The 27,893-nt window shown below is 34.4% G+C and overlaps 1 protein-coding gene across 2 annotated transcripts; it reads left to right on the top strand.

Moving 5' to 3' along the window:
• Positions 1 to 115: 115 nt before the first annotated feature.
• On the top strand, positions 116 to 27,893 carry Ctl5 (C-type lectin 5). 2 transcript variants are annotated; one of them, XM_077415348.1, is made up of 5 exons: positions 116 to 134; positions 19,187 to 19,287; positions 20,728 to 20,922; positions 25,002 to 25,207; positions 27,387 to 27,893. In XM_077415348.1, exons 2-5 carry the CDS (start codon positions 19,197 to 19,199, stop codon positions 27,543 to 27,545), a joined length of 651 nt encoding a protein of 216 aa, XP_077271474.1. In that variant the 5' UTR covers positions 116 to 134; positions 19,187 to 19,196; the 3' UTR covers positions 27,546 to 27,893. The 2 variants fall into 2 exon arrangements, with proteins under 2 accessions (XP_077271474.1, XP_077271466.1); XM_077415340.1 differs by lacking the exon at positions 116 to 134 and adding an exon at positions 1,144 to 1,388.

Genomic DNA, 27,893 nt, shown 5'->3' with positions numbered 1-27,893 from the left:
GAGGAGAGAGGATGAGGTACTCTGGTCAAGCGACGACCGATCGTTATTGAACGCGATTGAAGCGATTCTCAAGGAATTGTCATTGACTGCTGAATACTTGCGCAGTCACCACGCCGCTTTATAGTCCCGGCCGTGTAAGTAGTTTTGGTGTCACGTACGAGGCACGGCCTTTCGAATTACTCGTCGGCGAGATAACACTCGCGTTTCGTCGGACGGCTACCTACAATAGAAATTCATTCGTGATAAAACGAAAGGCGGCTGAAGAGGAGTCGAGGATTCAGAATTGGAGTTCGGGATGTTCTTGGAATATCTTGAAATGTCTCTCATTCAACTACGTCGCTCTGGGAAACTTGTTCTTTCCCGACTGTCCGGAATGTAAACTGGCAGCGGCAATGTAAACCTATAGCTGCTACGTCTCTTTGCGCTTCACGTCACGTATGTCTTCTTCGACTTTCCGGTCTGAATTTCGGTTCGAGTTACGTAATAGATATCCGACCAAATAACGTCGGGTGTCCAAATGTCTCGTGACATCTATAATAAGATTTCGAAACATTTATACGCCACTTGTAGGTAGACGAAAGCTGAATGAAACCCGTTCTAATGGACGAGATAGTCGGTCACTCCTGTTCAAACGTACGCCACGTTAATTCAGCACGTTGCCCAATTGACGCGATAAATATTTGGCCGATTACGCGTTACTGACGACTGCACCGACAAAATGTACTGTTGCATAACTCGGCATTTACAAGGCGAATCAGGACGATCGCCATTGAACGAGATTTTTTCTTCCCTCGCTCTGTGCACGGATCGCGCTCTCGAGGATCGTATCGCCAAGATGAGAAGAGAAGTTTTCGAAATGACGATGAGTGTCGGTCGGTCGGTCGGTCGGTCTCGCTCGACCTGGGACGGGGGCAAAGACGAAGGCGACGAAGGGGGACAAAGGTGGACAATAATACCAGCGCCATGCGAACCGGTGTGTACGGGTACGACTGTGCACTTCGACAACACGCACAGGTGGGGCTGTATTCCCACCTGCGAGAAGGACCCAGCGTCTACTTGTTGAGGATGATGCCCCGTTCTGGTGGGAGGAATTTAGGTTACTCGTACCACTAGGGAATGTGGGCCGACTATATACCGGCTCATCGCGACCGTCCGCCAGTTCATTCCTTCCCCGTATTTCCGATTCGTCGGATCCAGCATCATCACACGAACCCGCGATCTTCCTCTTGTCGTCGTCGTCGTCGTCGTCGTCGTCTAGTACTCGAGAGCTCTTCTTCAGCAGCTCGTCCCTAGGTAAGTCCTGAGCAGCGGAAGAGGCGGCACAGCAGGAAGAGGAGGATCGTCGATTTCGAAATCTCATTGTATCTTCGAGGATCGCTGCTTCTTCAGTAAGTGCGATATTTCATTCGAGAATTATGCGAGCTCACGTCTCGACGTTGCACGATATCGGCGTATCAATATTAACTTCGATCGGAATATTTCGATGGAGAGGCGATCGACTGTGAATATTCTTCGTATATTAAATAATTTTTATTTGAGAATGGAATAGAAAAGTTTAATAATTTATTACATAACTCCATTGTAGATTTTGTAAATTTTCTTTCTCGCTTTTAACGTTTTATTTGTAATCGGAAGAGTTTGTATTGAATTTTGCATTTCATTTTTCTATCTAAAATTTCAGAAATTTTCCATGAATGTTCATAAATTGATGATCAATAATGTATATATATCCCAATTGCTACATTGATGACGATGGAGACGCGGGGCGTAAAATGCATCTTTCTGTGCAACATCGAGCAATGAACTCTTCGAGATTATACCGGTTTTAAGTCCTGATTCTATCAATGCGCGCGTGTACATTCTCGGAATTAAGATCTCAGAATATCGCAGATGGGAAAATCTGAGCTTTGACCCAAACTGGCAGCGTTAGCTTGCCGAAGATATGACGTAATCATTAACGTGAGCTCGGGAAATTCCTGTCTTTGTTAGAACCTTCCCCATTTCGGGCGCGAGAATACGTCGAAAGGAAAATAGACGTTGCGCCAGCGATTTACGAGCTTTTGTTACTTAATGCAGTTGAGAATTACCTTAACTCTGACGTGTGTTATTCAATTCTTGATATATACAAGGCGATTTGATTGATGCAAGATATTATTTTAATTTCAAGTAAATTACAATCAACGGATTTTTTTACTTTTGCATTAGAAAATTTAACGAATAATTGTCTAGAATTATATAATTTTTAGCGCATCAAATGCAGATCATTCTATTGATGTTAATCTTAATGATAGATTTTCTGATAAATTGGATGTCGATGCTCTTATGGAAAAAATTTCGAGAAATGCATTATATGTTGTAATTTTTTAATATGCAATATTATATATCCAAGTTTCAAGCTGAAAGTTTCGAAAAGTGCAGTGTCGTTTTCTCAAAATCGAAAGTCGTGTATAAACTTAACCGTTTGTTATTAATTTTTAGATATAGTGAAAACTCCAATGCATCTTATAATTATGTTAATAATGGGTAGAAAGGTGGACAATATTATTTTTATGCCGACAGACGACGAGGCCTGTTAATGAAGAAAGTGCGTAATTATAAGAGACGATATTCGCGTAGTAGATTAGACAATTCTGTCTAATTTATTCTTCTGCCCAATTATTCTTCAGCCTAATTTGATAACCAATTTTTAAAAGTAATTTTACATTGAAATTATTTGGCAATACGTCGCTGTTCTCTGTTTTGAACCATTCTTTCGATTACTCAAGAAACTTTCTTAATCTCTCGCCGTTTCACCGTTTTTAATTTATAAATATCCGTGTTGAAGATAAACAAATAACAATTTGCGTCGAGGTACGAGACAAACATTCTCGTGTTATCCTACATCTTGCATGACGTCTTCGCCGCGCGATTCATCAACGAGATAAGTAAAGGGTCGCTCGTGAAAGTTTATAGGTGCAAGGTGCCTCCTGGGAGTTGTAGCTAACGGATCCGCTCGATTTCGCATCTGACAGCAGGGTAATTTTCACGATGCTCACAACCTCGCAAAAAACCTGTGAGCTTAAAGTTACTTGTAAGATTAGATGGATGTTGAGGGTCTGTTATAATCTGTGAGTTGAGTTAAATTTCATATACGGACCTATAGACAACACGCATGTCCAAAATCGGGACATATAAGGCGTTTTAAAGACATCTTTAAAACTTTTTTAAGATTATTATAAGACGTCTAAAAGACGTCTTATGTTTCAATTTTGGACCTGGTGATGTCTGAGAATGTCTGAAAGTTTCTTACCTAAATTTTAACGAGTCTTTTAATGAATTTTGTCACTTTTTTCGCAGAAATTTCAAATACTTTTTTTAAACGTTTATCTGATTTATAGATAGTTAGCAAATAAAAACAATTCGCCGAAAACTTGTGCTAATTAATTACGTGAATAAGCGATCGAATCAATCATACGTTATTGACATATTATTGACCTTGAACATACTTTTTTTCACCTCGATGTGGCCGCATTTCACAAACATTTTCGAAACTGCCAGACAGCCCATCATCTCTAGTTACGTGTTCTTATTTCAATTGCTTTCGTCCTGCTCCGCAAGTTTCCTCACTAATCTCGAACGTTGAGAAGGCACTCGAGTAGAACGATACTTATCAGTATTTTACGAGAAACCGAAATACTTTCGGATACCTAAATAAATGCGGATAATAGTAACAATACAGATTGATTTAAGATCAAACTTCATATTTGGAGAAAATAATTTTAGTAAAATAATCTTAGTAAAGAGAAAAAATTTAATAAAATTGAACAAGAACTTGTAAGTAAAATATTTCTCTCTGTGCACTCTTTCTTGTAATTCTATATAATAGAAATAAAATTCACAATATTCGAGAGGTAGAGAATGAATTAGAAAGAGACCAAATTTTAGAAAATTTCAAACTATCTATTTTAATTACTATAGTAAAAAATATTAATAACTAATTACATCGTAAAGTTAACGAGGTCTCTTTACATGTCGTAACTAGAAAAATTACTCTATGAAATTGTTTTCATCATCTATGAGTTTCAAATTAATTTCTCAGTCATTAACTGATCTTACTTTATGAGTTAATAGTTTGAGTAATAAAATTTCTTTTGGATTAATAAAATGTTACTTCGTTCGAAGCATGTAAAATTGATGTTAGAATGTTTCGGTCGTTTATGCTATTTAAATCAGCTATGAGAAAAGAAAAACTTTACATGTTACCTCTCACCGGGGGATTTGATGAGGCTCTTAATGATTGTTTCGAAATATACGCTTCTTTTTGTATCAAGAATGTTTCTTGACATTTTACCCTTTTTCAACTACGGTATTCAAGTAAGATACGGTTACATAAACGATTATGCGGATTACACGCGTCCGCATTTTTATAATGTCTTTACATTACTAATTTATTTCGTTATATGCATTTCGTTATACGTGGAACGCCAAACACATTATTTACGTGAGGCAAATTCTTTTTTGACTACTCTAATGATCCACATCACCTTCGAATTCTCCTTTCACTTTTTCGCATTACTCGCGCGCTTATCTGTGCTTTCCTAAATGATAGATTTAGAGAAGATTCTCTCCACTTTTAATATGTTATAGAAATCGAAATTATAGAAGAAATATTTTCTCCGTCGCCAAGTTCTATAGCCGAGCCAATGCTGGAAAACGGGAAGATACTTTTCTTCGCGAAATCGTCATGTTTCCTTGTCAGATAAACTTTGCGCTTTTAAGATAACTACGATAATTGCAACGATCTTGCACAAAGCGACGCGTGGAAAGCATACACGATTGTACACTTGGCGCTATCACGGGATTTCGACACTTCACGTGGGTAACGAGTTAACGTTGACACGTCAACGGCAGCTCGTTACGCGAAACAAAATAGGAGGAAGGAGATTAATATCGTTATTGTGAAGTGGCCAGTACTTAGTTAATGCCAGAGAGTGAAATTATCGTCAAAGGATCTCACGGATCCGTAAACGTTTCTTCGAATAGCGTATCTTTTGATTTTGTCGGCAAAACTTCAACCGCTTTTAAAAAATTGTACAGACCTTATTTATTTTCTTCCAATTTTGTTCTATTTATTGTCATGTTAAATATTGTATTTATTCAGGAAAGATGGTTTAATAAATTTTTCAAAGTTAACTGCTGAATTATGTTGCCCACTTTATAGTAATTAAAAAGCACAAGTTATCGAGGAATACGAGAGTGTAAATATAGAAAGTCAAGAGTTTTGATATACCAATACGCATAACGTTCCACATATGGTACATGCTAAAGAACGGTACTTCTTTCCTCACTACCATACGATACCTGTATTGAAATATATATATATATACATATATATATTTTTACAATGTATACATATATATACACTTGAGACACGAAAGTAAAATATAGTATTGTATATATTGTAAAGATAACGGTATATAATAGCTGTTGAACGCTCGAGTTAAAAATGAGCGAAATTAAAAACTGTGTCAAATACGCAAGATACGAGCGTGATTTTAACTAATGGACATAATTTCGCGTGACATCTGTCATTATGAGGAGGCCAAGCGGAGATTGCTCGACTGAGGCTCGGCATAATTAAAGGCCCGAAACTCGAGATCGCTATCTCCGCTTTTCAGATCCCGAATATGAGTCACGAGCACATTTCTATTTGAGCATCGAGCCGTCATTAGCAAAGTGGAACAAAGCCGCGATTATCCCACCGAATAGACTCCGCCGCAGCCGAATCGCCGGCCGATACTCGACAGAAGCGGATGATCGACAGCCTCGGCTTTCGTCCGGCGAGCTCTTTCCTCCTCGCGGACTCGATTCGCGCGGAGCGGACCCGTCTCGTTTTTGCCGCGCACAGCCGGATTCCCCGGAATCCAGACGTGCGGCCCGCAGTATGCGGGATACGTCGACAGGCACGGCGGTACGTTGCCGTTAACAAAAGTCCAACCTTGGACGAACTGTAAGAGACTTCTGGAAGAGAGCCGGCTGGACGTAAACCCGGCCAGCTAACGGTCACGACGCGCGATGTGGTCCGCGCGCACATACGCACGCGCGCGTATACGCTCGTATACGTATTATGTACGAACGCTCGCGCCTCCGTGATGTTCGTTATCCTACACCTACGGTTCTCATTCTCATGTCTCATACTTATTCTCATTCTCGTTCCTGGTTCTTTCGCGTGAATGGCGACGACGACCGCGTCGCGCGAATACCGGGAAAGCTCGACGCCAGGTCAGACGACTGCTCGGACTCGTTCGACAGTTTCGATTCTGTCCGCGACCGTCCGTCGCACCACTTGTCCAAGTAAAAATGATCGTTGTAGCTGAGACAGTGGTTTCGGCAAATCAGTGTATGAGTTCTTTGAGGGATTCGACAATCAAAAGTTTGATTCTTTACTTTTAATCCTTTCCAAGTAGAAAGTACCCTGGTGGAAAAAATGTCAGAATTTTTTATATTATTAGTTAGAATTTCTAATATACAAATATTTTTATATTTTCTCAGAATGCTCAGAATTTTTCAGATTTTTTAATATAGGAATTGAAACGTTTTGCAGAAAAACTCAGACAAAATAATAAAAGATTGTGGTAACCGCATGTGCCACTACCAAGATGGGACTACATTAACGGCGTGCAGGCAAAACGCGAACAATATTCATTGCGCTGATTGACGCTCTCATCGACAAGATCGAGTTGGGCATATTAATCTTATGGCATATATCTTGTGGAGTCTCACCATCGCGATTCGTAGAGAGTCGCATCGTATATTTGGGGAACACATCCTCCACATATACATACATCATCCAACCATACACGCCTCTCCATCATCATCATCATCTCACGATCAACGACACGATCCCCGAAAGATATTTCATCAGATTTTCCCCGCTAACACATCTTTGTAAAAATCTGAATAAAAGTGAGAAAATATGTGCATTTTATCAGAAATTTTCATACATACAGATATTGAAATATTCCGAAAATCATCAACCGATTAATTCTGAAAAAGTATCTGAGAATTATATATTTTCTCAGAATTTTTTTATAAGTTTCAATTCTCATAAAATTCCTGAGAATATATGAGAAATTTTTTCACCAGGGTATAAATACTTCACCGAAAAAAATTAGGAATCAGTTTTCGTTTTTATTACATTTTACATATAGACATCTATAAATGTTCACATATAAAAAAAAACTAATAAACAAATCTTTCTCCAAATATACGGAATGTTTTCCTTTTTACACTTTTCATACATTTTTGTTGATTATCAACGATTAAAACTTTAAATTCTTTAGTTTATATTCTATTTCTACTTTTTCAATGTGTTCAACATTCTAATGTGATTCAATATTCAATACAAATTCTATATTCCTTGATTTGCAAAAGGAAAGTGGAAGGCTTTAGTTTTTTCTCTGCAATTATATTTCGTACTTCCGGTCAGCAAGGGATTCTGTGTCACACTGCAAATATCGAACGCTGTCCGGAACACAAACGTTTCTCCATAATTGAACGATCATTATGATTATTTTAACGACTGCCGCGCAAGTATGTCGGGTAAATTGTTACGTCGCAGCTTGTTACAACGTAACTAGTATGTGTGAAGCAAATTGCTGTATAATACTGCTGCGATTGCTGCGTACACTTAAAAATTATAGGTACGATTTGTTAAGATATCGATACCTCTACGAGAATGGCGGGGTAAACGGCCAGAGCATAATGCTTTCAACCGCGAATATTATTAATCTTCGTCACTCGAAGATGCGGCGTGCCTTCACAGCTCACCGCAAACCGCAAGTATTAGGCAAACACGTCGAGCACGCATTGTCTTCCTGACGATTGCTTAAACCTTATACAGAAAAAAGAAAAGAAAACAACGTGCGAAAAGTGTATGAAATTTTCCTTCGCAACAACGTGCCGTACGAATCTCTTCGCAATTAACTGGTAGACAGTTAATTGGTTAATATCACATGACAAAAAACATAGTAAAGTAAAGTAAAGTAAAGTAAAGGTGATAATATTGTAAAACGTAGCGAGTTTTTAGATGTATAAATTACGACAAAATAAAATTTAATTAAAGAAAGTTTATCCCCAGAGAGAAATTCACGATTTATTAATTTTGAGCCTCTAAAAAATCAAACTGATCAAGCCTGCAAAATAAAAAGTAGAGAAAATTGATGAAGCTATAAATTCATACTCTAAAATTAAGCAATTTATAAAAAGTGGAGTTGATCAGTTATTAGTTGTATAAGTTCCAGGAAAGAAGAGATAAAATGTAACTTCATGTATAATACCCGTAATAGTAAATTTATGATTATATAAAGCATGTCAGTCGATATTTATGATATTACTTGCGGTTATGCCGCGAGGCATAGTCTTGACGAGTACGCTATACCAACATCGAGAAATAGTTTTCGTATTGCATCTTGATATTTTTCATATCATAAATAAGTGCATCATGCGCGTCTATAAGAGCGGTTAGTTCCATAATGAATAAAATCAGATAATTCGAGACTTTCAATTAAGTTTGTGCGTAGTACAAGCAGGTAAGACGTATGCGGGATGTATTTAGATAGGTATTATCAGAAATTTTTTTACTTACAAATTTCTTAAATAGTCTGAGATCGATATTTCGGTCGAGCTAAACTTTCATATGCGCGATATACTCTCCTTTTTGTACAAAATATTAAAGGAATATTAAACCTAGAGAGGATGTATGTCCAAAATCGGGACATAAGACATCTTTAAGACATTATTAAGATATCTTATGATATTATGTCTATAAAAGACGTTTTATATGTCCCGATTTATTTGGACATGATGCTGTCTGGATTGTCACTGATTTAAATATCCTAGTGATTCAACAATATAATCGTATAAGAAGAAGATACGGAATAACACATATAAATTACGAAAAAGTGAAAGAGTACGCACCTTAATTAATGCAATAATAACAATTTCGCGCTGAATAAAAATGTATACCCGGTAGCTCGAACTTCAAAATTATAACACGAAGCACGGACTCTTCTTCGTACATGGCAACCCTAGGGCGATTTTTTACCGAGTGAGAATAACCAGACTAATGGGTCGATACTGGAACAACTTTCCTTTCGATTAATGTACCGTGTCGATTGGCCGATGAGAATAAAACTGCGACTTTTGCTCCTTAAATATCCTATTTATCAAAAGTCCATCATACTTTCATTGCCGATATCTCTTAATCCAATTTCTTTAAAATAAAAGAATATAATTTTGCAGTTGTAATATTAATATCTTTTATTTACGTTTTTGATATAATGTGCAACGTTGCGTGCAAATTTAAATTGGTTCTTCATAACGTATTCGTGATATAACTTGGGTGATCATCCTGATGAAGTTATATCACGAGTATAATATACAATTTTGCATTATATTATTCATTCGTACATATAATCGATTACATAATGCCTTAATTACATTGGTTAATTTCCATACGCGTTTAAATTTAACATTCCGGAATTCCGGAATTCTCCGGTTTCAATTGACTATAAAACAACGCTTATTTGGATTTGCTGGAAAAAATTTCCATCGACTCAAAACCTAGACTTGCCAATAAGATAAATCTGAACGAGTGTGCGAGATATTGTAAACGCTTAAGTTTTGATCTTTTGATTCCAGATTGCCATTAAAATGTCGTATTGTTCCGCTGCTTAACTCTATTTCACACAGAAAATAATCGTAGTACTATAAATAATATCTTAAAAGTTTCACGCCATCTTTCTATAGAATTTTTAGACACGTAAATATTTAGACTTTTTATCTTTAAAATGGACAAGGATTACGTTCCATCGAAAGACAGGGAAAAAAGAATTTGAAGAAAATAACCATTTTGCTATTATTTTAAAGAAATTAATGATTTGACAAAATAAATATTGCGCATTTTCAAAAAATTATGTCTTATCGAGGAAGATTTTAATGCAATTATGTTACAAGATTAGGTTAAGTCTTGCCAATAAAAAGTTCAAAAATCAAAATAATTTGGACAATAAGTTGGACAAATTATGAATATGCAGTATGTAAAAGCAATTAAATGTAATACTTGTAGTAAATGCCGTTGTATAGTTATCGTTAGGGTATAGTGTGTGTATTTATAAAGTATAGAAATAAATTTTTTTATTGTTAATTTTTTAGCTTATTTGCTCTATTTTTTAAATTAATATTTTATTATTTTATTAAGTTTAAATAAACAAATAATATGTTATCTGTTGAAAGAAACGAACCATATTTTATAAATGCTTTCACGAATTACAGCCATTTTTATAATTCTATCGACTTTTATATATACATATATGATATATATAATTTATGTAATTTAATTTAATATTACCCCTGGCTGGGGTAATATAATATTTTTCGCAATAAAAATTTAAAACTATTTAATTTAGAAATTACATCAACTAACCAAAACCCATGGTCGAAATTAATAATGTCTCGATGATTGATCCGAAAAAAAGTGCTGTGTGAATCCGACAAACCAAATTGGCTCACGGTTTTTCAATGTTCATATCGAAAAGACGTTATATATTGCCACAGTCACGGTCGATTTTAAAGAAAATAAAATATTAATTTAAAAAATAGAGCAAATGAGCTAAAAAATTAACGATAAAAAAATTTATTTCTAATTTATAATTACTATACCCTAACGATAACTATACAACGGCAGTTACTACAAGTATTACATTTAATTGCTTTTACATACTGCATATTCATAATTTGTCCAACTAATTATTTTGATTTTTGAACTTGTTATTGGCAAGACTTGACTTAATCTTGTAACATAATTGCATCTTCTTTATCTGTTTGGGCGGCTAATTTATTACATTATTTTTGAAGTGCTTGATTCAGTTATAACGCTATGACACACTGCAGAAATCCGAAAGAGGTCTAACGCGATATATGTATATCCTCGATGGCGATGCTCATCCGCCACTTCGTGACGCGAGTGTCACGAACGGTTTAGAAAGTAGCCCCCCTCGCCGAGACTGGCAATCGTGATACGAGGAAAGTTAGTTTGCCCGATAAAAATTAGATGAAAAAAGGACGCGTTGCAAAATCACATTAAGTTTCACTGGTCGTGGACGATTCAGACTCGTTTCTAAAGTCATCGCGATTGTCCAATCATCCTCTCTAAGCCGCTGATCCTGAACGGCGCGCACTGACATTGTCTCTCAATCTCATCACATTTGTACCTATTTCATAAGATCATGTACGATGTTTACCGTATTTATTATATTTATGATTTATTAATATACAATTTTATTACGCTTTTATACGTGTCTTGTTTAAAATTATAACGTCCTACATTTTGACTCTGGTTTCAGTTTCAAAACAAGAAGCCCTAATAGTTTCGTACACTGAGAAACCCATTTTGTTGAATCAACTAAAATCTTTAGTTTGGATATAATTTTAGTTGATTCAACAAAATGGGTTTCTCAATGTAATTTGACATAAGCTTCACTCTTTGAAATATATACTTTTCTCTGCCTATTTCTTGATAAAAAGGTGCCCGACGAAAGACTACGTAATTATATTCTACAAAGTTATGCCTTGCTAAAGTGACAAATGAAATAATATTGAGTAATTTTCAGCGACCGCTAAATCTAGTTCCGTCCTCCCTGATGGTTATTGTACATAAAGGCAATAATTTAATTGTGTTTACGTAACACCTCCGTCTACCTTTAGAGAACTACCTTTAAAGAACCGACAAAATGTCCTGTCTCGCGATTTGCGAGGAGCAACATATAATGACGCGCAACAATGAATTAGTGGTTACCTTATAATTACATTAATTAGCCGTTGCTTTATATAATAGCGATACGTTAATTGTAACGTCGTCGGGGGCTTCCGCGTTTGGATGCAATGAGAGACGATAATGTATTATACGTGAGAAGAGTCTCGGAGAAGCTACTTACAGCGGCATGATTAGATCTGTAAGAAGCCAAGGAACTATAATTCCTATTCTAGACTGCGTTACGCGCGTGTGTAACTTTTAGTTAAAATATAAATTCGATTAGGAACTATTCTTAGTTATATATGGAAGAGCAACGTTGTAATTAATCTTAACGAGCGAACCGATCGACGCGTAAAGAATGCAGCAGCCTATGTGATCACGGGGTTACTGGATCCCAACTAGCGCTAACTAATTTTATTCTTTTCTCAAACATGCTCCGTGTGTCATCCACAAGTTACTTAACACGATCGTGTGGCGGATTATGCGTGTCGCGTATTGCGATGTATTCACGCGTGTACACACGAGTTCGCGAAAAATTAGCATTTTGCTGCCGTGTTTTCGAGCGTGTTTTCGTATACTTTTGCACGAGTGTTGATTCGATTTGACTTTCATTTTTTATGTCATTTCATTACTCGTATCTTGTAAACATGTAAATATATTTAGAGAAAAAATAAATGGGATTATGTGTACACTATTATTTGAGATGTAGACGAAGTCGAGAATTTTATTGCTTCCTCATAGAGGAAGCTTTGTAATGGTGAAAATTTTTTTTTCGAGATTTTGATGGAAATAGGTTTAGAATGTTCTAAAATGTCGAAAAATCATATTAGTAAAAAATGTCCGGAAGTATGTATGTATGTGTGTGTGTGTGTACGGATTTTTGTACACGCATCTACTTCTACAATTTTTTAGATACCAGTTTGAATTTTTGCACACAAATAGAGTATCATAGAAAGTATGTCCTCCTCAAATTTTATTGAAATCGGTTTACCGGTATAGATTTTATGCAGATTTTCCTTTTTTTGAAAAATGTGTTTTACGCTGCCGCTTTCTCAATATTTGAGATAGCGATTTATTTTTAATTTTATTATATTTTCCAGTTTTTTTTCTACCCCTATTTCATATATAATTCATTAAAATTTGATTGATCAGATCTCGTATTACACACATTTGAAATTTCGAAGAATTCGTACATACATAGAAGCTTTATAAAACTTGATCTGATCAACCAAATTTTAACCAATTATATATGAAATAGGGGTAGAAAAAAAAAAAGACTGGAAAATATAATAAAATTAAAAATAAATCGCTATCTCAAATATTTATAATATCGGGCTGATTTTTTTTGTCGATAAAGTATCATTTAAGGAAGGTTGGTATTGAATTTGGCGAAATCTGCATATTGTTTTAGTTTTTAAGTGGACAAGTATTTTTAGTATTTTTTAGTGAATGTACATAATTATTTACGCAGTCCCCAAAAGAGTTAAGTGTGAAATCAGAACCTTTGCTAACACCAGCTTCCTCTATGAGGAAGCCAAAACAAATAAATACCGATAATTATACCTCGAATAAAATAAAAACTTGCACACTTAGGAACTATGAGGAAGCAATGTGCAAGTTTCTACTTGCACAATTAAAAACTACGAGGAAACAATGTGCAAGTTTCTACTTGTCTTTATATATGTTAGGTCAATGAACCTTCAAGGTCTTATAAGAAATTGAATTTAGAACAAAAAAGTTCCTTATATAAACATTAGGTACGGAAACACTTCTTCAAAAAATTTACTTAAAAAAGGGATAATTATAAAGGTTAATGAGACCATTCAGAAAGACAACAATTTTATTAAAAGTAAAAGAAAAATAATTAAATTATAAAATATGTTCAAAATAATGTCTTTGTTTATTAATGCATTATTTATTAGCTTATTAGTTTATTAGCTACAACTTTTTAATTTAATATATATATATATATATATATATATATATATTATAGATATATAAAATTATAATTCAAAATGTATATATTTTTTAAATTAATCAACTAATTTTTAGTTTTTACTTTAATTTTGGTTCTAAATCGCGTGAATTGCGCGACGTAAAGTAAAATGCTTTGTAAATATACCCTTTGATCACAAAATATTGATTGCGTCAAAGCTGCATTGTGTGAAGCGCAAGATAAAAAGGAAAATGGCTGCTTTTGAAAGGAGACGCGTTTCAGAGAGGAAAATTGCGTAGGTGAGCATAGCGAGGACACATTAATGAGGTGCTCGCGCATAGAAAAACTCTTTCGCAAGGGATTTTGCACAACCAGACTGGATATATAGCAACCAAATCCATTGGCGCATTCGTGTCGAGAATATATTCTCTCATCGGAAAATTATGATATCTTATGCACATGTCGCCTCGGTGAAGTATCGAGATAGCCGAGAACACGAATCGTTGATGCAAGACTGTCAAGAGTGTCAAGTGACGAGAGTTCGAGCAACGACCGAGGGGGTTTTGTAACGTCAACAAAAAAAAGGCGATTACTCGCCAGGATCACTCGGCAATTGTTGATTATGTCAATGTTATGAGAAGATTGAGTTGACATGGAGAGAAGAAGCTTAATAATGTTTTATTAAAACATCATTAATTCCTTTACCTGCTGGGATTACATAGATTTCATGACAAAGAGTATACACATTGACGAGTATTTAATAGTTTTATTTCTAAGTATGCTTGTAAAAGTATATACGAAAGATAAATGCAATCAATTAGCTTGCTAAAAAAGCGTGGCATGAAAGGATTAAATTTAGAGATTATGGATATTTCTTTAAATTGCGATGTACGTCATACATTCGGTATGCACGTATTTTCTTGTTAAAACTGTAATATTGATAAACATTTTCAATTATTACCAATTATACAGCATAATTGCTATTTATAACGTCAGTCTTTAAAACTTCAATTTTTTCATATTCAATATTATTTGAAAAAAATATATATATATGAAAATAATATGGTAATAATAATAGAATATAAAGATTATTTAAAAAATTTATGGAAATAATATAGTAATAATAATAAAATATATGTATAAAGATGGAGGATTTTTTCCGGAATATTAGTTCAATTCTGTATGAAAGAGAGAAAGGCTCTCCGATTTAAGAGTTTTAAAAGTAAAATTATGAGAGAGAGAAAGAGAGAAGCGAAAGTAAATAGTAAATATATTATATAATTGAAATGGATACGTGAAAAAAAGATGTTAACATCAGTCTTATCTTCAATGTATTCAATGTATTCTTTACTCGACTTTATATGTTTGTATCCTTTCTCCGGTCTCATTCGCCAGAATCGACCATTATTCACGGTTTTTATCTCATTAAATATTGCCTGCACAGCTCTCATAACCCATCAACCTCTATTCTATATAGTGAGCTATTAACTTTCAATCTGGACACTTTATTTCACGTGATATACATTTAATAGATGCAGTGTATGCCGTCACGTCACATGGTGCGTTAATTACGGCGGCACAATAATTCTTACGCCTTACGCTTCCATTCTTATAATTAGCGGCTGCGCACGAAGAAAACGATACGGGTTGTTGAAGAATGTCGCTCTATCGCGCAAGTTGAATAAGAATAGGAAAATGTACGGTGGATGATTTTACATTCCCTGGTGGCAATATGTCTCAGAATTTTTCATATTATTAATCAGAATTTCTATAAAAATTTCTAGACTTTCTCAGAATTTTCAAGATTTTTTTGTATAATTGGAACGTTTTTCAGAAAAACTCAGACAAAGTAATAATAAAATAGTTCAGATTTTTCCCGCCAACACAATTTTGCAGAAATCTAAATATAATAAATATAAGAAAATCCGCGCAATTTATCAGAAATTTTTACCATACAAATACGGAAATATTCCGAAAATTCTTATCCGATTATTTTTGAAAGTATCTGAAAAATTTGGCATCTTATTTTTTTAGAATTTTTTATAAATCTAAAATATAAAATTCTTAGAAAATTTCTAAGAAAATATGAATTTTTTTTACCAGGATTGCCTTAACACATTCCGAGAGATTTAACTGCATCGATTGGATCATGATTCGGATCTCTTGTCCTTATAGTCGCGTTTCGTCATCAATGTCATGTATTAATGATTATTATAATGCGAAAATGCTATTTATCTTCACGTCGGCGTCGAGTTGTATATCTCGACGACGAAAAATCGCTCATTGTCTTCGTAATGTATTGGCAGTATAGTAAAAGAAGGAGTCGCGGGTCTTTGATGTATGATGACTGATGAATATGGATGCTTTTGAATTATACATTTAGCGAGTTTAAATCACTGTACACTATTCTTGAGTACTTATGTCAGAGATACGCGAGTTTGTCAAACTAGATAATAAATAATAAATAATTCAGCATTTAACTTTTGCTAGTATTCTTTACGTCAACTTTCATTTAACTCGATAATCTTTACTTCGCGATCCTATTAGTAATTGTTTGAAAACTTAACTGGAAATTGAAGTTTTCCTTCATAGATAAAATCAGTCATTCTTACGACTATCTAAAAAAAGAAAAAAAAAGCTTTAATTTTACTTGAACTTCATCAAATTGTTAAAACGATATTTAATATTATAGAGTTTAATATTATAAATATTTATTTAAGTAATTATTAATTAAGTTTATATTTATTTACGTTATTATAAGTTTAATATTATAAATTATTAAAACGAGTTTAATTTAATAATGCAGTTAAGAAATTAATCACGTTTCCTTATTTTATTCAGTTCGAATGTATTTGATGTGAAAGCATTGTTCTTTGAAGGATTCCTTGAAAGCACATCTCACGTCTATTTAGGTTAAAGAAATTAAAAGATTGTGAGAAAACACACGGCTCGTTTTTCTTCGACAGCTTTTAAAACCGAGCAAAGTACTGTTGATTGCTGTCCGAACCGAAGATTGGCAATCGGAACAATGATTAGGGAAAACTATAGAAAGGTTTTTATTCGCTTGCTCTATGAAAGCGTTTTGCTAACGGCTTTGTCGTGTCGCTCTCCTAGAAAGTGGTTCGCTTCGCATTTGTCCTGGTGATGGATGACAGTCATCAGTAAAACCATCCACGAAGCGTCAACACTTACGTATATATTGCATGAGATCAATCTGGAAGTTATAATTCGATCCGCTAGCTGGTCGTTTTGTTTTGTTTTAACACTGAATCGAGTTGAAACGCTGATTAATTGAAAGTTACGTTCCATATTTTAATAATATAATTTATAAAAACAGTTCTGCGAAAAAATATATGTACGTCTTGATGTCAAATTCCTAAATTTAATTCGTTGTTTAATTCATGTGTAAATCAATTGTAAATTCATCAGTTCTTCCTTCATATAATTCGGGCGATAAAAATTACATAAAAAATCCGCAAAGACCGTAAAAAAATTTTTAATAATTAGGATTGGTTGCAAATTCAGCGCATCCGAGCATCATAAAAGCCTTGTAACCCCGTAACCTCGAACTGCTGAACACATTCAATGCCGTTGGCAAATGTTCAGCGTTCCCGTTTCAAAGAATTGCCGACTTTCTTGAGAATTCCATAATACTACCTCGATGTACGACACGTGGCTTGGTATTTCTGTTGAGTGCCCTGAATTGTACGTAATCAGCATTTGCATAAAAGCATGTATGTTGGAGCTGCTGTTGTCAAGGCTTCCATTAGGCTTAAATTTCTAATTATATCTTCGGTATATTTTTCAACAAGCAAAACTAAATGTTGCAATGAGTAAGAAACTGATTTTCTCGTGATTACAAGTACGCGAAACTTCGTAAAGTTGAAGAAGTTTAATACTCGTATAATTACGCCGCGCAGGTTACACAAAAAGTAGTACGAAGTCTTGTTATTATCCAAGTGTGAGAGTTATTTCTTTTTACTTTTGTTCTTTTATTTTTCTGAATTTAGAACACGTGTGTTCTTCTTTCTAGCGACAGATTCTTAGAAATGGCTTCTCATTGTAAGATTAATTTCTAAATACGTGTTTTAATCGATATATCATATATATAAATATATATATATATATATATATATATATATATATATACACATAATATTAATAAATTAATTATTAAATGTAAAAAAATGCATTATAGATTTATTATATCATTTACATTAATTTGCTTTTTTCTCAAAAGCTGGTTTTTAGAAGAACTTTATTATATTTTCACGATGTATCTGAAGTGTATACACTAATTGTGAGAGAAAAAAAAGTTGTAGTTACCACAGTTTCACTATAATTTTTTAAGTTATTTTTGGTGCCAGCTACATTTTTATAGTTATTTTAACAATGTGAATTATAGTTGAACTCAATACTACATTATTGTTGTCATAATTTTTTTAACATGCATTTATTCAACTATATATTATATTATACATGGTTTTATTAATTAATCTGTGATTTCTATATAGTAAGTCTATAAATATACTACTATAAATATGATGAAAATAACCAATTGAAAGATTTTTGGATATAATTATTTTATGCATTAGGTATTTTTACTAATATTATATAGCAATAATAACTATAAAAATAAGAACCCGAACTATAATTATTTTACTATGCAATTAGTCGCAAATACCTAACACTTTTTTCTCAGTGTCATTTTTTGAGTTTCGCACAGCTTTTCAGAATGTGTCTTTGCAGTAATAATCGTGATGATTCTCACTCACGTTGCGTTAAGCGTATGCATGAATGCACTCTCAGGCACGTTGCATCGCGGATGTAACTCGCGTTACACGAAATTGCGGCATCGCGTTGATTAATGGTCGCATTTTGTCTAGAGGCGATGGGTTTAGAATTCGATAAGCACTCACATTTAGGAATTCTGTGTAGAGCAATGTAGTGATTCTATATAGAATATTATAATATTATGAATAAGTTTTACGAATTAAAATTTCACGTCTTTATCTGCATTTATAATATTTTTCCTTTATTTTATATTGTCGTCAAAGTATAAGAGGTGTCCGATTTAGCTACGTATACGTAGCTAAAATAATCTTCCTAATTACATTACAATTACATTATACAATCAGACACTTCTTATATATATATATATATATATATATATATATATATACTTTGAGAAAAATATAAAATAAAGGAAGAATATTATAAATACAGATAAAGACGTGAAATTTTAATTTGTGAAACTTCATAATATTACAATATTTTACGAGATAAATAGCTACATGTTTATAGAATTATTCGAAGACCTTTTAGCGTCCAGAGGGAAAACCTAAACGACTGTTTACTTTACATCATTAAATCCACCAATAAATTGTCCAAAGATTTGATGCTAACACATGTTGCGTAATTCGCTTATAAACGAACGTTCTCTTCTTCTGTTCAAGGTCCGGGAGTATGAGGGCCATCTACTTGCTCCTCCTCGGCGTTATCGCCGTGAGTGCCCAACGTCGTTTAGCCTTGCCTGACCCGCGAAGTTGCGCGAACCGTAAGTATTTCCAGCGATATTTCGTAATCGCGCTCTAACTTAGCGGCTGCACGGTTAACTATGTGAAAAATCGCTGGAAACTGTAGTTAGAGAAAGACAGAAAAAGAAAGAAAAAAGGGAATTATTGCAAGATACTCTTCATTCATTAGAATACGTTCGTATCGTAACTCGCGCTTTTGTGTAAATTGGCTCTTGCATTACTTATCAAATAATTGCGCGTAGGATTTGCTCCATTTATGATCTTCTATAATTAAGTGCGATTTTGCGATACGAATTGAAATCGCTCGACAGCTTTATTTAACGATTTTTTTTTTAGATTTTTGTATGAACATATACACTGCAAGAAAAAAATAGTTGTAGTTACCACAATTTTACTATAATTTTTAGTTATATATTTTCGGTGCCAACTACATCTTTATAGTAATTTTAACAATGCAATTTATAGCTGACTCAATATATTACATTATTGTTGTCATAGTTTTAACCCTTAGCTGGCACACTTCACCAGAATCGCATAGCTGGTACACTGGGGCCGTTTTAGACCCCACCACTAAAATGCTTGTTGCGAGGAAGCTATTGACTTTTTTTACTTAAAAAAATTCCAAGATAGTCTTTGAATGTTGTTTTAACAAATGTCATAGGTTATTTTAATAAAATGTAATATTAAGTATGAAAAATAAAATTTTTCACTCAAAAATTCATAACTCTTATATTTTAACTCTTCTATTTTTTAGTACCATTTTCGTACTATAGGGAGGCTTAAATTAGAGCTGAACTAGACGGCGTTTAATACTCCACAGTGCCAGCTAAGGGTTAATATGCATTTATTAAAATATGTATATACAAATGGTTTTATACACTATAACCTGTATTTTATGTATAGTGTGTGTAAGTCTATAATATATAAATATATTACTATAAACATGATAAAAATGACCACAATTAAAAGATCTATGCATAGGTTTTTACTATATTATGTTACTAATATTTTAACTATATTTTAGTAATAATAACTATAAAAATAAGAATTTCAATCGTCATTTACTTGAGACTTCAAAAATTGACAATTTTTGGACAATTTAATATTAATTATTGGCAATTTTTTTTAATTCTATTATATTTTTCAGTCTTTTTTACCCCTATTTCATATATAACTCTTTAAGATTTGGTTGATTAGATCCTGCTTCATACGCGATCAAAGGTCCATATGCGAGGTTCATATATAGACTATATGTAGCCTTTAAGGGTTAAATAAATAGATGAACCATGTTAAATTTGTTTCGACAATAGATGAAAGACTTTCATATCTCTTTCTGTTGTAATAGATTTCTACGAATTGACAACAAACTTGTCACATCTATATAGCAGAGTCAATTGTCAGATAATGAGATATGCGATTAATGATATTATTAATAATCGATTATTGTGTTTGTTTTTCAGGCGTTCGTCATTCGACATACAGAGATGGCAGGGGAGTCGTGCACTCGTACTTCTTCAGCTGGGAACATCAGCCGACCAGGAATCTCGAGGTGGACTGGCTGGATGCTCGCAATATCTGCCGTCGTCATTGTATGGACGCCGTATCCCTGGAGACACCTCAGGAGAACGAATTCATTAAGCAGAGAATAGCGAGAGGTGAGCGATGACAGGGTCGAGATCTACTGACTCTTCGTCAGTTCCGCACTTTGATTCCGTATGAAGATTTGCAATCTTACATTGCATAATCCTCTTTGTGAATAAAAATTCTGTTTTGAGAAAAGGCGCGCGAATTGCTGATTTCGATGATCAGGGTTTGTCGAGAATTGATAAATGGTAGATTTAATCGTCGGTTATTATTTTTGACGTAACAGGTAGCCAATCATTGTCACGTCAAGCTTTAATGACAAATTTTTCCTGATGGCTTTTGATAGTATACTATCTTAAGAAAATTATTCAAGCGTGACTAGTTTCCATCAGTCATAAGCAATTAAAAATACATGATTCTATGCGAATTAAACTTTTGTGAAAATAATTAACAAAACTCTTGTCATTTAATTTATTAAAATTACTGACAAAATTTTTATTATGCTGCTCTTCGACAATAGTGTGTTTACAATAATAAATAATAAATAAAATTTAAAATATAAGGCAAATAAGAGTAAAACGCCGTTGTTAAAGCGAGAGATATAAAATACAAAAAAGTGACTTTAATATAGATACAAATTACAGACGTTTCGGTCTTAAGTTCTAGATCTTCTTCAGTGTAACAATTAAAACTTGATTATAATCTTAAAATAAGTCGAATTGAACAAAATAAAAAATGAGCTTTATAATAAAATGTATCCTGTTCTATAACATTAAGTTGAAAATTACATTCGATCCATTGACGACTTGTAAGTATCCTTTTAATTAGAGAAGGAAAATAATACAACGCAATATTATTCTCGGCTATTAAACACTGCTGTAAAAGGTTTGATCGCTACTCTGATCTATCCTTTTACATCCGTGAAGACGCGCTTCAAGAACACTCAGATCGCCGATAAGTCGTAAAGATTAAGGAATAATTAATTGATTTTGCGCTCGACTCGATTGAAGATTTCATAATCCGAAGTGTGTCAATGTCGTATTAATGAAATGTTTGCGCTCTTCTCGCGATTTGTACTCTGTGAAAATACAAAGCACACTATCACTGATTATGTCATCTTTGACCGTGGATGTCAGCTTTAACCCGTCATCCACAAAAAAACGGAGACTGCCGGAAAACTATCGACATAATTCATGCAAGTCAATTAGTTTGCAAAATACGGTAAATTATTCAGAAATTCAAATTTACACATATATCGTTATTATATAATTTACTAACAAAGTTCACGCGCTTAGTAGACGCAAAACTATTTTTTTTTTAATTATGAACGCGATCCAGTATAATCGGTATTTTCCATCATATTTCGCAATTTTCTCCAAGAGCACCTCAAGCGGACTTCAAGCTCCATCGTAGTGAAACTCGCTAGTCGCAGTCTCGCCATTCTTTTCAGAATCCGCGTCAGAAATTCGAGAGGCGCGAGTGACATGGAATCTCATTAACGTCGTTAACTTATGCGCTTCGTCCGCGAGGGAATTTTCGCGCCGCAATCCCTAGACAGGATCCTGCGAGTCTGACAAAGATGACACCGCGTCGAGCGCGTGAGAAGTAAAAGCGGATCTTCCTCGGTCAATTTAAGACCCGATTGCACAACATCTCGCCGCGCGGGATTAAGTCTCGCGGGATGGGTAGAGTCCGATTAGGCGCATCCGCGAATTCGGTGGCGCAATGACAGTGACTGCGCTCGTCATTTCTCTTCGTCACTTCTTTACGACCCCGTCTGATCCTGTGCCGGCTGCTCGGCGAAGAATTCGAATTGCAATTTATATTCGCGGGTGACTATACTGACTATGATGCTCGCGCGTGTGCCCCTATACTCGGCGAAGCGGGTCACTTTCACTTGACCGCTTGATGCCCCGCTCAGAAAAAGGAACTGACGTGAAAGGGACTTTGTGTAGGTACCTGCAATTTAACGATTTGTCTTCCGAGACTGAAGATTCTCGCGAGTCGTCGGCGCGCGCGATAACGACACGTTTGTTGCCACTAATAAAGCGGCTATTACGCCGTTCAACGTTAGATTCGAAGCCGGCAATGTCGAAACACATAAAATATATAGTGATATAAAAAACTCCGATTTTTCTGACAGGTCGGCACCATAGATCAATTTTAGCGGTAATCTAAATGTTAAAAATAAATAATATAGTGCAATTCATTAGCTTAAAACAATAAGCTTTAGATTTCGAAAAAATATAATATTCGAAAATATAACTCAATATTATCTATTGTATGTAATGATTAATTGTATATCCCCGTAGGGTTCAAAATCTAGTATCCTGTGGCGTTTTTCAAGGGATGTACCCAACCCTATCCATTTCATCCATTACCATTACCATTTCCTTTGGACTAACGGTTTAGTGTCTCTTCCGAAAGACGGAGCCCAGTTTTTCCATCTAGAGATACCTCTCTCCGCTAGATGAGAGGGGCAGCATTTCTGCTGAGAACTTCTCAGTGGCCTAGCGGGATTCGAACCCGGTTCTCCGGATTACGAATCTGGCGCTCTACCCACTAGACCAGCCGTCTCCCCAACTCAATATTATCTATTACGATAAGTTTTATCAAGATTGCTGATTCTTGTAATTGTTTATTTGCATTCGTTATTTTTAGAAAATTTTATATTCTTTGTTTGACACTGTCTATGTTTATTGTGTAGGTAGATAACTTTTATATGATAATTCTTATTGAGATTCTATACGCGGTCTCCCTCAATTATCTCTTTCGCTTTCTTTTCTTATTAACTTTCAAGTAATGACTTTCTAATTAATTTCTTATTTAATTAATAATGTACATATACCTATCATACATTCATGTGAACTATTGCTTTATATAAGTATCGTACAAACTATTGTTCAAGCAAACTGAAAACTTTCATTTCTTCAACTTTTTTTCGAACGAATATTAGTTATTTGATTAAATTTTTGTTCCTTGGTATTAGGTATTATATAGTAATATAATTTTAAAAATATATAGAGAAAGGATTGGTAAAATTATAACTGTTAATAAATTAATTCAAAATTATTAATCAAATTAACCAATAATTAGTAATATATAAACGCGTTAGTAATATTATGCGACAAACGCAGATGCGGACGCGACTCGTTTAATTATCGGATGGAAAGCTGATTTCGCGTGCCACAGGAAACCGCAGATAGATCTGTCAAGATACAATAAGGAAGTGTTAAGAGAAGCTTAATTCATGGCATTTAATAGGACGATGATGAAACGTGGATTCGATGCCTTCGAAGAGCTTATATAGCATCGCTGCGGGCTTGGATGCGCGAAAACTTCGAAGAGCAATCGCATTACTTATTGTTAGATGCCTCACTGAAAGAAAAATATTTGATATTTGCGACTATAATTGCATAGTAAAATAATACTATATTATAGCAATACTAGTATTATAGCAATAATACTAGTAACTATATAGAAATAAGAATCCCAACCATAATTATTTTACTATGTATTATAATTATAATCGCAAATACACCGAACACTTCTTTCTCAGTGTATAAACGTAAAAGATTAATGTCGCAAATCAATATCATGTATTATTATACGAGTTAGAGATACGTGAATCGGTATTTTTTCTTAATGATAATATCAAGTTGGACGTGACATTTTATACGAAGTTGTTCGAGCTATTATTCGGATAATAAGACATTATTTGATTAAGACATCCGGCCTTATTAAGAAAATGATAGCTATTTATCCGCGCTTCCTCGATTCTCATTTAAATTTTACTGTCACATTTTGGATAATCTTATAGTTAAGGAACGAAGTTTCTATTGCGGTCACAGTGATGCGGACGTCCGGATAAAGATAATCAATGCATTGCAAGCTATTATTTACAGATTAAAAGGTCGTTAACCTTACGATTTAACTTACCTCACCATTATTCAGACAATGGGAAATTTAATTACTTCCCCCACGGGTCTACATAAAAATATCTTGCATCATCCGAAAATATTCTTTTTTAATCCCAGTAGATATCTCATTGCCGCGTACGTTATAATTAAGCTCGGTTAATGTTAATTGAATAAAAGTAGGAGTTTTTAATTTTACCACGCAAATTACAACAGTGTTGTCGTTTGATTAGGAAACGTGAGATACATTTGGACGTCGGGCCGTAAGTGCAACTTCAACGGCTGTGACCGACCCGATCTTCAGCCCCAGAACATTAACGGATGGTTCTGGTCCGGTTCTGGCGCCAAGATCGGACCGACGACCCAGCGTAACTCCGGAGACTGGAGCAACACTGGAGGATATGGTCAACCGCAGCCAGACAACCGTGAAGCTGCACAGGTAGAGTTTACTTGTTAATAGACTTTGCTTCGAAATACAGTAGATTCTCATGCATATAACACGGGTTCGTACAACACAACGGAAAAATTTTAATATTTGTTTGTTTTAAAGTAAAATAACAAATATTTTATTGCTACATCTTTAATAATCATTTTACATTCTTAATAATAAAACCTTACATCTATTATATGTGTTTCTATTATATGTGGATATGCATACATAATCCATATATGTATATATAATCTCGTATAACGGATTTATTATTGATATTATAATATGGAACGCATTTCCCGTGTACGGCCAAGTCTACTATACTGCTGTACTTCGATATCATTGTTACATGTGACTCTAATACAACGGGCACTCTAATATCTCGGGCACGCACGGTTTAGCCAAATATAAATAAGATGGTTTGAAGCAGATTTTAAATAAATTGAAGAAATAAATGAAGTTTCTCGTGTTGCAATCTCGCTGAACGCGCTATCCGATTCCGCAGCGCGCTTTCCTTCAAGCGCGCTGACCCCGTGAAACTCTGATTTATATTCTCGTAGGGTACAGTGAAAGTATACTTTGGCATTTCCGGATTTATCGCCGCTGTCATATATGTAACCTTTAGTAATTTTTATCGGCGTCTTGCTCTCGTAACCTCGCACTATCAATTATAGGTATAAAAGCTGTTTAAGATTGTGCACTTATGCCCATTTCTCCTAATGTATAATAGATTATTAGTCCAATTTAACTTATTTTTTTATCTTTTTCTAATTTTTAGAATTAGAAAAATATGAAAAGTGAGTTAAACCGAGATTAATCTACATTGGTCTTTTACAATTTTATACAATTTTATATACAATTCTAACAATTAGAAAAAGATAAAAAGTAAGTTAAACCGAGATTGAAGTTAATCTACATTGGTCTTTTATATTTTGTAGAAACATATTAAAAACTAACAAGGGGAAACTGCGTACTTTTGGAGTCACCGACTTGAAAAATGTTTTTACATAGTATAGTAGTCTACCAGAAGAATACTTGAGCAAAGGGATAAGGCGCAACGCTCAGCCATTTTCGAGAAAAAAATGCAAGTGCACGATTACTAGATTATCGACCCGAGTTCGCAATTCCTGTCTCTTGCACTTTTTTTAAATTTTTCCATGCAATATCTGTTTATTCGTGTAAAATAAAGTTAACAAAAAAAATTTTTTTTTTAATTGCCTTTCAAAAATGCGAATTATAAAGAGAAAACAAAAATTGTTGGTTATATTAACTTTATTTTACATAAATAAACAGTTATTGCATGAAAAAATTAAAAAAAAATGCGAGGAGCAGGAATTGAACTTGAGTCGACAACGTAGTAATTGTGCACTTACATTTTTTTTCTTAGAAATAATTGAGCGTTGCGCCCTATCCCTTTGCTCAAATACTCTTCTGGTAGAGTACTAGCTATATATACTATGTAAAAACGTTTTTCAATTCGGTGACCCCTAAGGTACGTGGCTTCCCCTTGTAAGACATAGTATACTTTGTTTCAGAGTTTTATATTTTTACACTGCTTTTTGAAAGCTTTCTATACTTTCTAATATTGTATAAATAGTATATTACACTACAAGGGCCGAAAGTTGAATTTTCGGCCCTGCGCGTCATGATGCCCCGAGGCGAAGCCGAGATTTCAACTTTTGGCCCGCGTAGTGTATACGATTTTTCTTCATAGCCGGTCGAAAGTACGTTATTAATTTTACTTTTTTTAACTTTAAATGTTAATAAGCATGTTTTTGATGCCTGCCCCCGACATTTGCGGCACGAGCGAAGCGAGTAACTGGAAGTAAATGTTAAACTTTCGTCCCTGCTATTAGGGACGAAAGTACGTACTTTTGACCGAGGTATGAAGAAAAAAAGATATAAATTTTAATGCATATTCACACTCACATAAGAGGCTCTATTTTTAGTTTAAATTTGTGAGAATCTCTTATTTCAATGATTAAGTAAATCAAGATATTTTAAAAATTTAATAATTTCTTTAAATAACTTAAAATTGATGTAATTTTGATAACATAATACCAAACTACAAGAGCAAAAACTTTGAAAAAAAAGCTCGCTCAAAACACGTTATTGTAACGTATGTCTTCTTTTCAAAGACGAAACTTTAATTAAAAATCGGAGGCTTAATTATTTCGCACATTTGCAGGGTAACGACGAGTCCTGCTTGTCCATCTTAAACAACTTCTACAATGACGGCATCAAATGGCACGACGTGGCTTGCCACCACGTGAAGCCCTTCGTGTGCGAGGACAGCGACGAGCTTCTGAACTTTGTCGCGTCCCGAAACCCAGGAATCCGTCTGTGAAAGAACTCGACCGCAGACGAACTCGGGCGAGCGGACCACCATCGGGCATCGAGTGCGATAATTTGAACGCGACGGTATTTCACGCGCACTGCGTACTCTCTCCTTCGTCGTACATTTATTATTTATAATTTACACTAACCGATATTCTCTCTCTCTCTCTCTCTCTCTCTCTCTCTCTATCTAACGGGCCGCGATTGTAGTGCTGCGCAATTCACCGTAAGCGAAAATAAACCGATTGGTAGCTCCAAGTAGGCGGTAAATGCATTTAGTGTTGTATACGCGTAAATTTCTGATAATTTCTGTTTGTAATCCCTTTCGTACGTGAATAAATGCATTTTTTCATTTGTA

The sequence above is a fragment of the Temnothorax americanus genome, unplaced genomic scaffold (genome assembly GCF_048541705.1).
Source record: "Temnothorax americanus isolate GAGA-0224 unplaced genomic scaffold, ASM4854170v1 Scaffold101, whole genome shotgun sequence".
Classification (NCBI taxonomy): domain Eukaryota; kingdom Metazoa; phylum Arthropoda; class Insecta; order Hymenoptera; family Formicidae; genus Temnothorax; species Temnothorax americanus.
Note: the sequence above shows the minus strand (reverse complement) of the source record. Positions and strands in the feature narration are given on the sequence as shown.

What these genes read in the sequence shown, in the direction of transcription:
- Ctl5 (XM_077415348.1), top strand. Translation starts at nt 19,197, where the DNA reads ATGAGGGCCATCTACTTGCTCCTCCTCGGCGTTATCGCCGTGAGTGCC. An exon ending in TAAGCAGAGAATAGCGAGAG is followed by an intron (nt 20,923 to 25,001) that starts GTGAGCGATGAC and finishes TCGTTTGATTAG; the next exon opens with GAAACGTGAGATACATTTGG. An exon ending in ACAACCGTGAAGCTGCACAG is followed by an intron (nt 25,208 to 27,386) that starts GTAGAGTTTACT and finishes GCACATTTGCAG; the next exon opens with GGTAACGACGAGTCCTGCTT.